This window comes from Clinocottus analis, unplaced genomic scaffold (assembly GCF_023055335.1).
Source record: "Clinocottus analis isolate CAN_PGR_092001 unplaced genomic scaffold, fCliAna1.0.p SCAF_21, whole genome shotgun sequence".
Lineage (NCBI taxonomy): Eukaryota > Metazoa > Chordata > Actinopteri > Perciformes > Cottidae > Clinocottus > Clinocottus analis.
Genome location: NW_027175943.1, coordinates 2,020,517 through 2,035,473, shown reverse-complemented (window position 1 = coordinate 2,035,473; position 14,957 = coordinate 2,020,517). Strand labels below are relative to the sequence as shown.

General features: G+C 47.5%; 1 protein-coding gene across 9 annotated transcripts in view; it reads left to right on the top strand.

Moving 5' to 3' along the window:
* The window catches only part of si:ch211-200p22.4 (phosphatidylinositol-binding clathrin assembly protein), a 50,876-nt gene that overhangs the window by 31,484 nt on the left and 4,435 nt on the right, over nucleotides 1-14,957 (top strand). For 2 of the 9 annotated variants that reach the window (XM_068587406.1, XM_068587399.1), the window contains exons 8-17: nucleotides 609-650; nucleotides 3,863-3,948; nucleotides 4,070-4,193; nucleotides 5,539-5,675; nucleotides 6,288-6,388; nucleotides 7,726-7,839; nucleotides 12,184-12,324; nucleotides 12,697-12,727; nucleotides 13,400-13,547; nucleotides 14,893-14,916. In XM_068587406.1, the coding sequence (XP_068443507.1) occupies nucleotides 609-650; nucleotides 3,863-3,948; nucleotides 4,070-4,193; nucleotides 5,539-5,675; nucleotides 6,288-6,388; nucleotides 7,726-7,839; nucleotides 12,184-12,324; nucleotides 12,697-12,727; nucleotides 13,400-13,547; nucleotides 14,893-14,916 (948 nt within the window). Of the gene's footprint in view, nucleotides 1-608; nucleotides 651-2,339; nucleotides 2,361-3,862; nucleotides 3,949-4,069; nucleotides 4,194-5,538; nucleotides 5,676-6,287; nucleotides 6,389-7,725; nucleotides 7,840-12,183; nucleotides 12,325-12,696; nucleotides 12,732-13,399; nucleotides 13,548-14,892; nucleotides 14,917-14,957 lie in introns of those variants that run through there. The other 7 variants (XM_068587402.1, XM_068587401.1, XM_068587405.1 and 4 more) reach the window with 7 other exon arrangements.

Genomic DNA, 14,957 nt, shown 5'->3' with positions numbered 1-14,957 from the left:
TAAACACGTGAATAAAATAGGAAAAAAATACAAAAATATTGCTGCGTCAGCATCATAATGTGCCATAAACGCCGGCTGTCGAGTGCTTCTGTGCTGCGGCAATCGGAAATTTATCAGAATTCTCCGTTGAGCAACTTTGAACCTGTTGCAGCAGCTTTTAACGGCTATGTCGGAGCAGAGCGACGCGCTAACGACACACACCTCAATGTTCTGCATCCGAGAGACACACACACACACACACACACACACGTTACCCGTCTTGAGTTGTTGCCGTCTGTCAAATGAACGTGTGTCCGGTGTCGTCGCCATCGCCCCGCCTCATTGGTCGGACACATTTACCCCCTCGTCCAATCACAATCACCTTCACCATCACCTCCGTCATTCACTGTGAGGATCGGCCGGCCAAAACATTTTCCTTGTTTATTTCTGTTGTCGTTTATGTTGACACTGCCACTGCATGAAGTAACGATTCCCCTGTTTTTTTTTTCTTTTTCTCATCTTTTTGTTATTTTATTTTTTTACAAATGGATCCTGCTCTCCTCCATTTTATCCCACCTACCTTTCTCCCTTTTTATTTTTTGTTGATTTGTTTGTTTTTTTGACGACAGCAAGTTGGAATAGATCAGGGTGACATCCCAGATCTCTCTCAGGTCAGTATACATCTCACCTTCCACTTCCTCTCCACCTCCTGCTTCTGATTCTCCTGTTCTGCCCTTTTTTTTGTTTCTTCTTCTACTTCTTCTTCTACGTGTGGTTTCTCTCACCTTCCGTCAGTCAACCCTACGTATGCGTGTGTTAACAAGTGTTCACTCGCTTCACTCCACACACACACACACACACACACACACACACACACACAAACACACACACACACACTCCATTTGTGATCTCTCGTCGGAGGCGACTGACTCCTCCCCTTTTGGTTTGATTCCTTCTTTCACTTCTCCTCGACGGGCCGAGGCGTGTTAAGTCGGCCTGGTCATGTGGGTTTGAAACAGTGAGACCTTGGATCTACAAAAAAAAAACACACACAAAAATAATGATTGAAACAACAAAGGGGCTGGAATAACAACACCAGGGAATAAACTACAGTTCTGTTTTTAAGCCTCAAGGATAAATTTGCCTTCTTGTGAATTCAAAGGAATCGACTTTCAAAGCTCCGTGTTCCTCCTGATGGAGCGGAGACTCGCTGCAGATTGTATATTTTAATAATCACACGTTTACAATTCAGCTCCTCGCAATACTTCACCCGCAAAATGACAACCTGTGTATCAGCCGCTCTCGTGCTGCTGCCCGGGCTGCTTTGAGGAAACGCCGACACATTGTGTGTGTGAAGCATTACGACGACAACGTGTCTGGTTATGTGTTGTAACTAACGGTTATTAGCATTTCCTCTGGCAAAAAAAACACCTGTAACATGTCAGAAATGCTAAAAAACGTTGCTCACAGTGTCCTGAAGAGAGGCGACAAATAGTTCAGTGCTGAGATATTCAGATTACGATGATTTATAACAGGAAACGCACATTAACGTTCAGACGTTCGGGGTCACCCAGACACATGCTTAATGGGTTTTAGGATTTTTGAAAGGTTTTTAATGTTTTTAAGGGGTTTTCAAGGGTTTTCTACTCATCCTTTAGTCGTCTAAGGCGATCATTAAACACAATGTTCCATCAGAACACTGGAGTGAGAGCTCGATACACCTGTGTAGATATTTCATTAAAAACCAGACGTTTCCACCTGCAATAGTCTTTTACCACATGAACAATGTGCAGAGTGTATTTCTGACTCATTTCATGTTATCTTCATTGAAAATCAGTGCTTTTCTTTTGAGAAATAAGGACTTTTTTAAGTGACCCCAAACTTTTGACCGGTAGTGTACAAACCTCTCATGGTGGAGTGAACGATTTGAGTTGTATGGACCAGATGCAGACTTTTAAAACTGTAGTTAAGCTTCATACAAAGCCGTACATGCAGTTTCTTCATCGTCTCTACTGTTCTTCACTGGAAATTTGGTTAAGTCATAAAATTTGGTTTAAAGTCATGAAAATGTGGACTTCATCCCGAGCGTTTAGAGTTTAGTGTGTAAAGCAAATCATCCTAAAGCGCCGTCCTGGTTTCCTAAACTGCGACCGCTTGTGCACACGCTGTAGCTGTTAGCTGTTAGCCGTAGCGCCGCTCTGCTAAAGGAGTCGCGGCGGCGCTTGAAGCGTGAAGCTAACGGCATGAGGAATGTGGACCGACTGTGTGGAGGCTGAACTCATGACGTAAGACTGCAAAGTTAAACGGACGTTTCTCCTCTTCCTCCTCTTCCTCCTCTTCCTCCCGTCTGCCTGTCGCAGAAAACTAAAGGATCATACCTTGTAGGTGGTGGGTTGCATCCTGTACTGCTCACCCTGCCTCCCTGCATGAACACCCTGTGTGTGTGTGTGTGTGTGTGTGTGTGTGTGTGTGTGTGTGTGTGTGTGTGTGTGTGTGTGCAAACATGCACACGTTTACGCCTCACACACTCGCAGGCATGCGCTTGTTTTGGTGCCGAGGACAATGTGTGTGTGTCGGCCTCAGGTGGTTTGCTTGTCGCACACACACACACACACACACTAACTCTTCTCTCGCACACACACACACACAAGCAAAAGGCTGTGAAACCTCATGAATATAAAAGAGGCTTCCCGTCTCCTCCCGTCCTTCTACACCCGCATGAGAGAATCCCTTCTCTTCTTTTCTTCTCACTCTCTCATTTTGAGTCCCCCCTCCTCCCCGCTCAGGTGTTTTTTGTCTCACGACGTCGTCGTTGCGTCGCTCGTGCACGGAGACGCTTGGACGGAGAGCGTTGAGGAGGGGGCGGGGCTTATCTCTACGTCTCCCTGCTTTAAAACGTCTCCAGCTGAAAGTCCCAATACGTCAAAAGAGAAATGGATGAGGAGACCCTGGTGTGTGTGTGTGTGTGTGTGTGTGTCTGTGTCTGTGTCTGTGTCTGTGTCTCAGGGCTAATATTGACCAAACACACACACGGTCCTCTTCACCCGTTCAGACCTCGCTGAAGGCTTCAGAAGTTTCTTTCTTTCTCTCCTGCGAGTCGCTGTTTCTTTTGCAGCCAGGCAACAGCTGCCGAGGAGCCGCCCTGTAGAAGTGTGTGTGTGTGTGTGTGTGTGTGTGTGTGTGTGTGTGTGTGTGTGTGTGTGTGTGTGTGTGTGTGTGTGTGTGTGTGTGTGTGTGTGTGTGTGTGTGTACACTTCACATTCTTGCGGATGGAGAGCAGACGTGACGTCGTCATATTTTCTCAGCTGAACTATTTCTTCTCCCGCGTCTTTAACTTGTAGAAAAAAAGACTTCATCCCTTCTTCTTCTTCTCTTCCTTCCTTCTCCTCCTCCTTTTTCTTCCTTCTCCTCCTTCTTCCTTCACCTCTAACGAGCACCAGAGTCGTGTTTTTTCCAACGTGAACTCGATCTCCAGGTGAATCTTTGCGGCTCGATTCTCTCGTTCTTTAGCGTTCGTGGTCAACTCGTGAAAACACGGGCGTTTAATGCCGATCCTCTCGAGGACCCAACCGCCGCCGTGTGATGAAGCGCCGCGCAACCGCTCTCCACCTTTTCCCTCCTCGTTTTAGTTTCAACCTCTTTTTGTCCTCTCTCTCTCTCTCTCTCTCTCCTCCTTTGAGTCTCCCGCTAACAGTGAGTGTTTGCTGCATGTTGCCATGGCTATTCCTGGAGCCTGATGCACTCTGTTACCTTCCTGTGAGACCAACTAACTCTGTGTGTGTGTGAAGGTCTTTTCTTTTTGTGCATATGATAAAAGTTATTTAAGGATTCTCCAAAAAGTTTTTTGGTTTCTTCCTCATATTGCCGTCCTGCTTCCCCTCAGGCTCCCAGCAGCCTCCTGGAGGCCCTGGAGCAGCACCTGGCCTCTCTGGAGGGCAAGAAGACCAAGGAGCTGAACGCCGACACCAGGTAGACGCCGCCGCCGCCGCCGGACGCTCGTCCTCAAACGCCTCGCCAGCAAACACTCAGAAAAAGTGTCAAAATGAGATTAAAATGGCCGCCTGAATCCGTCTCCAACTCTTCCCTGCAGAGCGTCCACCTTGTCCAGCGCCGTGTCGTCTCTGTCCACCACCGGCATGTCCTTCAGCCGCATGGACGAGAAGGAGAAGCAGCAAGCGCTGGAGGAGGAGCAGGCGCGGCTGCAGGCGCTGAAGGTAACGCATGCTGACCTCCTCATGACCTCTGACCTCTGGCCTCTGGCCTTTCAGCAGCCTGTAACTGAGTAAGAGCAGAGGTGTGTGTGTGTGTGTGTGTGTGTGTGTGTGTGTGTGTGTGTGTGTGTGTGTGTGTGTGTGTGTGTGTGTGTGTGTGTTAAACGTCCTCACAGGCTAGGCAGAGAAGATGCAGTCTGAGTGCAGCAGCGTTGCGGTGTCTCTCTGAGTTTTGTCGGATCCGTGTGTGTGTGTGTGTCCGCATCTCCAGGCGGACTTGTGTGGCCCCGCCAGTGTGTGTTTGTGTTTGTGTGTGTGTGTGCGGGTTGATTGGATTTTTAGCACGCTGTTTACTCCGTGCCCTTGGTCGCCCCGGTCCACTGATTACTTTTTCGGGGGTTGAGGCTGAACGCAGGAGGACGAGGAGGAGAGATAAAAGTGAGAGTCGAGCGAGGAGTCTCGTTCAGATACTCCAGAGTCCAGCTGTCCATACGAACTACACACACACTTACACACACTCTAAAACACACTCAGCTCCCGTCCAGCTGGGGCCTCGACCCAAACAATAACACCGGCTCACATTTGTTCCCGGCCGCGCTGTCAGAATACAAATGAAGCGCTTAGGTTCTGCTCATTAATCTGCAACCTTTAAACATGCTGTGATGTCACGCTGTGATGTCACGCTGTGATGTCACGGACTCACACCTGCATGAAGCTTTGGGTTTAGAAGTGTGTAAAAGTGGAGCAGCAGCTCCCTCTACACTAAAGACTACACTTTTGTCGCGCTCTAAAAGCTTCATCTCGCCTACATATTGTTGTTTTTACCTCCGTGATGACACACACACACACACACACACACACACACACACACACACACACACACACACACACACACGTATTGGTCCCCGCGGAGACGTTTCTTTACCATCGCGGCAGCAAACGTAATGAGATCCAGCAGGAAATAAAAGCAGTTGGCGCGAAAAGAAAAAAGCATTAAACGCAGCGAGAATCCTCCGACCGATCAATAAAAGCATCAGAAAGTGATGCGGTCGCTTATTAGATTCTACTTTTAAGAAAAAACACGTTTTATAACCTGCATGAAGACACGTATCGGTTACTTATAATGACTATTGTTCACGGTTACACTCGCTTTGTTGTGTGTGTGTGTGTGTGTGTGTGTGTGCTGAATCAGACAACCTTGGCAGAAAGACAAAAAGCTTAAATCTTAATCTTTAAGGGCGTGTTCACTTGTGTATCATATATTAAGTTTTGAGTTTACTGGAAACAAAAGTCATGGTTTTGATGATCACATTGTGTGTGTCTGTGTGTGTGTGTGTGTGTGTTCCAGGACCTGCGTCTGAAGGAGATGGGCATGCAGACTCCTCCCTCTGCTTCGCCCAGCAGCCAATCGATAGGCGGCGGCATCAACAACAACCACATCACACACACCCCGGAGTTGTTCACCTCCACGCTGTCTGCCAACAGGTACACACACAAACACACACACACACCTGTTATGTAATTGACATATTGGATAATAAGCACAGATACCTAAATACGTCCTATAACTGTCACAATAAATCCTCCTTTAGTTTTCTTGCCTCGAGCGTTTCTCAAAGAAGGAAACGACGGTTGTGCAATGAGTTTTTACGCAATCGGCGTTTAGTTTGGTTCCCCAAAAGCGCCGCAGGAGAGGCGTGTCCACCGTGACGCAACACAGGAAGCTCCCAGTAGCTGCTCCCAGTATGACTCTGAGATCCTGCATGGTGATCGGTGCTGCGAGTCCTCGCGCAGCGACGGAGGAGGCGTGGCTTCTCTTTAGACTCCGCCCCCTTCACGCGGAGCCGCCTCCAGCAATGAGACTCTCTGTTCTCCTCCATCAGAGCCCAGTACAAGCTGTACAAGCTCACTGCTGCAAACAGCTTTATTGTTTCATTGTTTTATTGTTTTATTGTTTATTGTTTATTGCCCCTCAGAGAGCGAGCGCTCATCTTAATCTGTGTTTACGCACATTTAGTGGTGACTTTAGCTCTTTAGCTGCTATTGATTAAATATTAATGCCATCTCTCTCTCTCTCTCTCTCTCTCGCTCGCGCAGCGTGCCTAATCTGAACAGCGACCTGTTTGATCTTCAGCCGTCCTTCATCCCCGCTGTGCAGAGCAATCCTTCAATCTCCACCGCCAACAGTGCCTGGGGAGGTACACCACACACACACACACACACACCTGCAGGTGCACACAAATAGGAAACAGACACACACTGATCAATTTAAGTGAGTGTTTTACATTCTGTGTACTTTCTCCCTCCGGCCAGTCATCCCTGTTCCTGCCCGTCCATCTGTGTGTTCATGTAAACATGTAAACATCCATCCTCCCGTCACCATTCCCTCCTTTCCTTTCAGAAGCTAATGTTGCGTGACCCCCCCCCCCCCTCTCTCCAGCCCCTCCCCCTCCTGCTTTTTAATACAAGTTGACATTTCAGCTCGAAATCAGCTCATCAAAAAGTAGCACAAAGATGAGTCTGGAAGCACCGTTAGCGCTGAGTATTATGGGATTTATGACAGAGGATTAAGCTGAAGCCGTTTATATAAAGAGTTTTGGCCCAGACTTCAGAGTCGGAGCTGCTTCTTAGCTCGGATATCCGCCGCTACGCTAGCAGCGGCTGTGACACAGGAGCCGGATAACCATCCCCTCGTGCTTTCCCCCCCGACAACAACACAAAGGAGGCTCGCGCCGGTAAACGCCACCGGCTGTGAGCGACGGGAACGCCGATGTTTTTAAAAGGGAATAAATAAACTGCCGTTTTTGGTGACGGAGGGGAAATATGCTGAATTTGAGGAAACGAGGGGAAGCGGTTAGCCTGAATTCACCTTGCAGCTCTTCAAAAGGTCACGAGCTCCAGATTAACGCCCTACATCCCCCTTGTTATCTACATGTGTATTAACGCCTCAATCAAAAGCAACATGACGTTCACGTGATCCACGTCAACATGGTTACGGTCGTATTGGGCGTTGTGTTATCTGAAAGCTTCCTTGTAACAACGCACCGTCTTTTCTTGTGAGTCTCGTGGTGCATTTTGGTTTTTCGTGGAAACTGCACAAAGACAAACGGCTCTCCGAGGCTTTTCCGAGCCCTTAATCCCCCGACGGAGGGGATGTGTGGACGGAGACAGAAAAAACACAAAAGGTGCATCGCTGGATTTCCTCGTGCACGGGCTTAGCTCCCCCTCCTCCTCCTCCTCTGAAAGCGCCGACATTCCCGACAGCCTACACAGAATCCTCAAGTTACTAAGCAACAACAATGGCAGCACGCCGGAGAGACCCGCGACGTCCACGTTCTTCTTCTTCATCTAATTGGATTAGCGGAGCGGGGAGGTGCTGGAAAGCCACGGTTTTCCAAAAAAAAACACCATCTGATGTTTCTATCTGCAGCTCTTTAAAGTCATCTGCTGCAGCTTAAACACCCAAAAAACAGCTTTTTCTTCTTCTTGTTCTTCTTGTTCTTCTTCACGTCAACGTCTTAACTGCATCCCTCAGGATTGGAGAACCAGCAGCAGACCACCGCATCCATGGCTGCAGATTTCGATGCCGTGTTTGGGAATAAGGCCGCCGCCGCCGCGCCCAGTAACAACGGCCCACAGCCTGCAGCCGGTAAAAAACAGCTCTGAAAAACCTTTCTGACGACCGGCGTGGCGATGAACTAACCCCTCTGACCAGCTAACGACGGCTTCGCTAGCTCTGTCACATCGAGCTCCTACATGCCTCTTAACGCTGCCGTGACGGTCACCCCCCTAACCGAGAGGCGAGGGATCAGTTCACTTTCAGTTCAGCTGAAAAAAAAACACCATTTTGTATCGGCCTTTATTAGCTTATTAGCTAGAAGCTAATCTGCTTCTTCAGGGCAGTGTGAGTGTAATCTGATCAATCATCACAACTGTGACCAGGTTTTGATTTGAGGTCAGAGCCCCGCCCACTTTAGGGCCTTTTTTTTAAATGATTACACATTGAACTAAAAGGTTAACTGATCCCCAAGCTCTTGATTTTTCTCCGTAAATCCATTCTTTTCTTCTAATTGTTCTTACACAGATCTGCAAATTCTACGAATACGGTTTCTTAATCGACAGGAGAATTGATTTAAGCGCCGCTGAGTCTTTTTAAGTCTGGAGTTGTCGTCGGTATCGTCGGTCGGAGCGGAATTCTGAACATATGCAAAGTGATAGTTTCTAGTTATTTCCTGTATATCTTTTTGCCTTGCATCATTGAATCCATTGAAAGCAAATATCATGTAGAAGTGTCGACTGGAATAGATGTGAAGGAACCCTCTTCTCCAGCATCGTAGCGCCTCGGGTTACGTTACGGTAACGGCCGGTCTGGGACTTCTGGCTCCTAGCGCTCTTATCGGCTCACTTTTTTTTCCTTTTAACCTCCCGACATCTCGACACGATCGATGTCCGCACTCGGAAAAGCGCTTCGTCCGAGAGGCCCGGAAACACACCGGTGCCGTCCTTCATCGCCATGAACACGAGGAATTGTTAAAATATATGTATTTTTTTTGGCCATTACAAACATTTTGAATATTGCCAAAATTAGCGCTCAAATTTCAGTGGAAAACTTGATCGGGTTGCAACTTAATTGTCGCTATTTTACAGGCACCTCTCTGCTTCGGCTATTTCCAAAGGGGATGTCTCACTCTGCTCCGTATTCCTGGGATCAAACTCATCCCCGTTGTCTTTATCCAGCCGAGTGTTTTTTTTCTTCTTTTAATTAGCGCCTCTGGCTATTTGCCAGAAGTGATCCGCCAGCTGTTTTCACACACCCAGCGGTCGCCGCACACGTCGCTCACCCTCATTTGTTTGACTTAATCAAAGCGGCTTCATCACACAGAGCGACATCGTTAATTATACAGCTGGAAGATCTTTTTTTTCCCCCGTTTATTTTCTGGCGGAAAGAAAAACATTCGCGGCTCTTCGCGTCGTCGCTCTTTCGAAACATTTCCCAGATTGTTTTTCCGCCCCCAAAAAATCTTTTCCAGGTTTTTAGTGCCGATCTGTTTGTCTGTGATCTCCGACCCGGTCGAGCTCTCCCGCTCTGAAGAGACAGTTGCTTTTGCTTTTTGGGACGGACTAACTTCCTATTAATAGAGTCGCCCGTTGAAGCCGTCGCTAGAAATACCCATCAGCCATCTGGGCAACTGGCAGCATCTCACAAAAGACCGCGTGTGCGTGCATGTGTGTGTGAGGCTCGTTTCCCGCTGCACCGTTCCACACGTGTGTTTGCGTGTCTGTGTGTGCTGCAGCCGTCTGTTCGCGTGTCGTCTGTCACTCTCCTGTGTTTAGCGTTGTTGTCGTTCACACTCGTTTCCCCACCTCACCCTCCCTTCAGTTCTCTCTCCCTCTTCCTCGTCCTCCTCCTCATCATCTCCCCATCGCACTTCACAAAGCAACAATCACCCAGGCAACACCTTTCCGTCTGCTCTCGTCTTCTTCATCTCTCTCTTCCTCGTCTCCTCTGCAGAGCTCCAATCTGAATGTTCCTGCAGCGAGTTGGAGGCGCAGTTGCCTCCTTTTTTTTTTTTTTTGTCTAAACCTTTTTTTCAAGGCAGTGCGACGTCTCCATCATGTTCATCCATATCTGTCGTCGTTGCACCTTCTCCTCTCCTGGAAACTCGTCTTTGCTTCCGTTTCCTGTGTAAAAAGATTGTTTGTGTTTGAGCTAATGAACATCTCCGCCAACGCCTTCATCTCTGAGGTCGCTTCACGTCGCTGTGCGTGTCTGTGCTCATGCAGAGATCCCGTCGTGTGCCACGCCGCGTGTTTTCCCGACTAAACGGTTCGCGAGCAACAGATTTCTGTTCCTCGCGGCGTCGTGGAATTGAACCCTCGACATGGATTTCCTTGCTTCCCCTTTGATCTTCAATTCTATTGACTGTTAAATCCTCTGCTGAAACACGGAAGCTAACGCTGATAGCATTATCCCTTCTCCCCCTCCACCCGACCCCCCACGATCTCTCTCCTCCTCCTGTGTGTGTGTGTGTGTGTGTGTGTGTTCCACCGAGAGCGCTCGTCTCTTTTCTTCTCCTTGCATCTCCTCCCGGTTCAGTTTAATTCAGCTTTACTGACACGGTGGTTTAAGAGAAAGGAGAAAAAAAAGAAATCTCCCACATCGCCAGAGTGTTTCATCAAACAATGGAAGTCAAGAGAATTAAACGGACTCCTTTTTTTTTTAAACTTTCCGTCTGCTTCTCCTCTTCTCCCTCCCTCTTCCTCTCTTCCTGCTAAGCGAGCAGGAAAAGTGTGTTCTGAATCTCTGCGTCAGCAGCGCTGTCAGGCCGCTTCCTCGCCAAATATTATTCCTCCTCCTTTTCTTTTCTTTTTTTCCCGTTCGCGTCTCGTTCTTTCGTTTCATGTCTGCCGCTTTTTTATTTTAACGGGATAAAGAGAGGAAACAAAAACACGTCAAATTACGTAAAAAAATAAATACAAAATCCAATTTCATCTTGTTGGCTTCCAGTCACACACACAGACACACACAATTATACACAGTCAACCAGCAGTAATACTAAGCCATTAGCTGACATGGAGAGTTGTTAACAGGCACTTACACACACACACTTACACAAAAACACGCACACACACACATGCAGGAAATTACTGATTTGTCATTTGCACCTTACGACAAGAGGCTGCAAGTTTACACAGTCCCTCTAACACACACACACGCACACACACGCATGTTCAAAACTAATCACCGATGAGTGTGTGTGTGTGTGTGTGTGTGTGTGAGCGCCGATAAATCAATCACGGAGAACAGAAGCGCCGCGAGCTCCTGAGTCAGGGCTTCTGTGGGCCGGCGCTGATAGAATGAGGCCGAGCCGGGAACAGAAGAGCAGGGCGCTCCTGGTGGAGGTGAGCGCCGGAAATAGAGCGGCGCCAATTCATTAACGGCGACGCTCGCGGTGAGATGTGATGGTTCACATTACAGAGCTCCGGCTCAGCAGGATCCTCACATCAAACCCGGCCGGCGCCGCTTCCTTAATGCGAGGAGGGAGATGGAGGGGGGCAGTTTTTTTTCTGGTGGTAAAATTAAACAGAAAGTTGAATCGGCTCTCGTTTAGATTCAGGATTTTAATCGATTTGCTTCTGTTCTTTTTGAACTTTCTTCACCTCAAAGCGTCACCGTCAAAGCTCACTGTAGCAACGCTCACACTGCAATTTACAGTTGCAGACTCGGCATTGACGATTCCTTAAACAATGACATGTCCCACTAATCTAGAGTACCAGGGATCTGAGGTCTCGAGTGCCGGGGGTCTGAGGTCTTGAGTGCCGGGGGTCTGAGGTCTTGAGTGCCGGGGGTCTGAGGTCTTGAGTGCCAGGGGTGTCAAAGGGACTGTGAAATAACGAACCAAAAATATTTTTTCCATATATGTTCACATTGCGCCACTTTTGACGAGCGCGAAAAAATGACCCCTCTCTCTCAATTTCAGAAACCCGCTGCGTGTTAGCTGTTAAAGCTAAAATTAGCCACACGAGTTGGTTGAACAGAGCTTTTTTGGTGATTTAAAGGGCCAGCGTGTAGAAGACTTAGTTGCATCAACTGTAGCGGCAACCGAAAACTGAAGTTTTTAGTTTCAGGTACATACATGACGCGTTATCCATTACACACTCATGAAAACATAGTTTATGTAGCTAATAAGCTAGCAAATGCGTTTCTTCCAGTTTCATTTTTATTTATTTTTTTAAATTTTTTAAATCGCTGTGAATCTTTCCTCATCGCATCCCTGAATGTTTCTACTCCTACTCATTGCTTTCCTCTCTCTGGCCTGTGTGGTGCTTAACTCCTCCTCTGTCTATATATATATATATATATATATATATATATATATATATATATATATATATATATATATATATATATATATGACGTTATTACCAGCCAATCCTCATTAAATGTGCCTTTGTGTGTTTACCTGCGTGAGTCTGTTTCCCCTCCCGTCAGGTTTCGATGTTCTTGGAGACATGCTGAAGCCCACCATGCCCGCGCACGCCGCTCCTCTTCCTCCTCCGCAAATGCCCGTCCATCACGGAGGGAAGCTGCTCGCCAACGACCTCGACTCCTCTCTGGCCAACCTCGTGGGCAGTGAGTGTGGACACACACACACACACACACACACACACACACACACACACACACACATTTCCACCATATGTGTCGAGGGGAATGAATGGTTGAACATTTATGTAACTGGGCGCTTGAAACCTTGAATGTATTCATACGCACTCGTGTCTCTTGTGTATTGCTTTGCATTGATTGTGCATGCAGATACACAAGGACACACACTCTTATGCAAAGAATACTTATTTCTTTGCCCCATTTTTGAAGGAATTAACTGTCAATCAAAACCTCCCTTTGTGTAGAATTTCAATGGGAACGCATCTGAATGCTTACAAAAGATTGAAGTCTGAGAGAGAGATGAACATTTACTCCCTTTTTCTATCTGTTTTTCCTCAGATCTGCAGTTTGGAGGGACTCCGGCCAAGAAGTAAGTGTCTTTTGCTTTGTGACGATGTCTTTCACTGTCGAGGCCGCGGGATTCAAACAAAGCCGCCTCCCTGTTATCCTGAACCCAGCCTCCTTACCTTCAGTCCTACTGAAAGTCTGAATCTATTGCAAAGTATTGAGTCGCTTTTAAGTCGTTGTTCGTGATGAAGTGCCTCTGGAGAGCGATGAAGGCGAGCGGCCGCTGCACAAAGACTCGTATTTGTGTTTCTGCCGAGTCGTGGTCTTTAAAGATTGAGCCTCGAAGGGGGGGAAAAGTCGTAAAAGTAGATGTGTTATATACATGCTTTTAAAAGAAAGAGGCTCAAAATATAAGCAGGCATCTATATAAATGTTTATTCTTTAAATCAAACTAGTGTCTCTCATTCATTCGTGCTTTGAATCCTCATTGTTAGTAAAAAGTGATCAAATGTAGTATTTAAACTGGTTACACATTGTTTTAAGTCATAAAAATGTGATCAAAAGTCATGGAAATTTGATTTAATGTCATGGAAATTTGGTCAAAAGTCATGAAAATTTGGTTAAAATTGGAAATCCATTAGTCAAACTGTGTGCAGACCCTGTTTTGAGCTGTATGAATTGACTGAGTTGACCGTAGATGTTGTCGGGTGGAGCGCGTGAGGATGACGCCGTGTTTGTTTTTGGTGCCGCGCTGCTCGTCCCTCTTCAGGCCAGAGATGCAGTGGAACCAGCCCGGCGAGAAGAAGCTGACGGGGGGCCACAACTGGCAGACCAAGACCATGTCGACCACCCAGTGGGGCCCGGCGCCCATGGCCCCGCAGCCCATGCCCGTGCAGCACGTGGTAAGATGGCCGCCGCCGAACACCGAGACGCACGACAACAAAGCTTTGTGTCTGAAAGTATCCGTTCATTACAACTTGGATCATAGTTTCATAGTTTTTCCTTCCTGTCAGCGTTGAACGAACCACGTTCATTTCTAAAAACTAGTAAAAAAATTGGCACATTAAGAAACATAAGCAGTCAGACGGGATTTAAAGGGACAGTACGCCCCATAAATCCAGATACTTCCTCTCGCCTGTCCTGCTTTTTTATCAATGTCGGCAGTTTGAGTCTTCTCTCGACTACAAAGCTGCCAAACATTCCCCCAGACTTCCCTCGAGCTAAATTAAAGCTTGAAACTACAAAAACAGGAGCCAAGTTGTAATGGACCAGAGTTCTTCTCAATGAGAATCCGTCACGGCGTCTGTGAGTCCACCGTTTCCTGTCGTCGCTTAGCTTAGCATTAAACGCCTTCCAGACGCTGGACAGGAAGCACGTTGTCCCGACGCCGTGACCTGCTGCACAGAACGGCATGTGTGTGTTTAGAAAACCTGCAGACACTTCGCGACAAAAAGTAAATAAATTAAAGAATCTGAAACGGTGACGGCCCGTGTGCACGTGGATGTTTTGCACGTTTATGTCCCGTGTAGAGAAGGAAGTGTCGCTGTACGTGAGGCCACTGAGTTGGGTGTGTGTAGCTGCTTTTGCATGCTGTGTGTGTGTGTGTGTTTGTGTGTGTGTGTGCTGATCTTGGCAGCTCCTGATTGTCCTCCTGATCTCTGGACAGCCGTTTCTGGCTGACGAGCACAAACTGTCACTAACCCTCCGCTTCCTCTCTCTCTCCCCCCTTTCCTCCATATATCTATTTATTTCTCTCTCTCTCTCTCTCTCTCTCTCTCTCTCTTTCTCTCTCTCTCTCTCTCTCTCTCTCTCTCTCCTGTTGCTCCTTTCCTTCCTCCTTCCCTCCTCACCCCTCCTGTCTCTCCTCCGCTCGTCCTCCTCATACCGGTGTTTTTTTGTTTTTCTGCCCCGTCATCCACTCGTCTTCCTTCCCCTCTTCCCCTCTTCCCTCGCTCTATCGCGTGTCTGTTCTGCGTTGTCATCTCGTCCTGTTTTCTCCACACTGCCTTTGACATCTTGACCCTCTCGTACTTTCAACAAAATAAAAATGTGCTTAACTTGCTTCTGTTGCTCTTTGCTTACGTTGCGCTTCTGATTTCTTTTTTTCTTACCCTCGAACTTCTGTTTTCCTTCCACGCTCCTCTGTCTTTACCCTTTCTTCCTCACCTTTCCTCTTCCCTCTCCTGTCTCTCTCCATCTCCCTCTCCGTCGTCTTCTGTCTCTTTCCCTTGTTGCGTCCTGATGCAGAATGGAATGTTCTATACTAGTTATGTAAGTACTTATCCCTGTCTAGTTCACGACTTCTCAGTGAC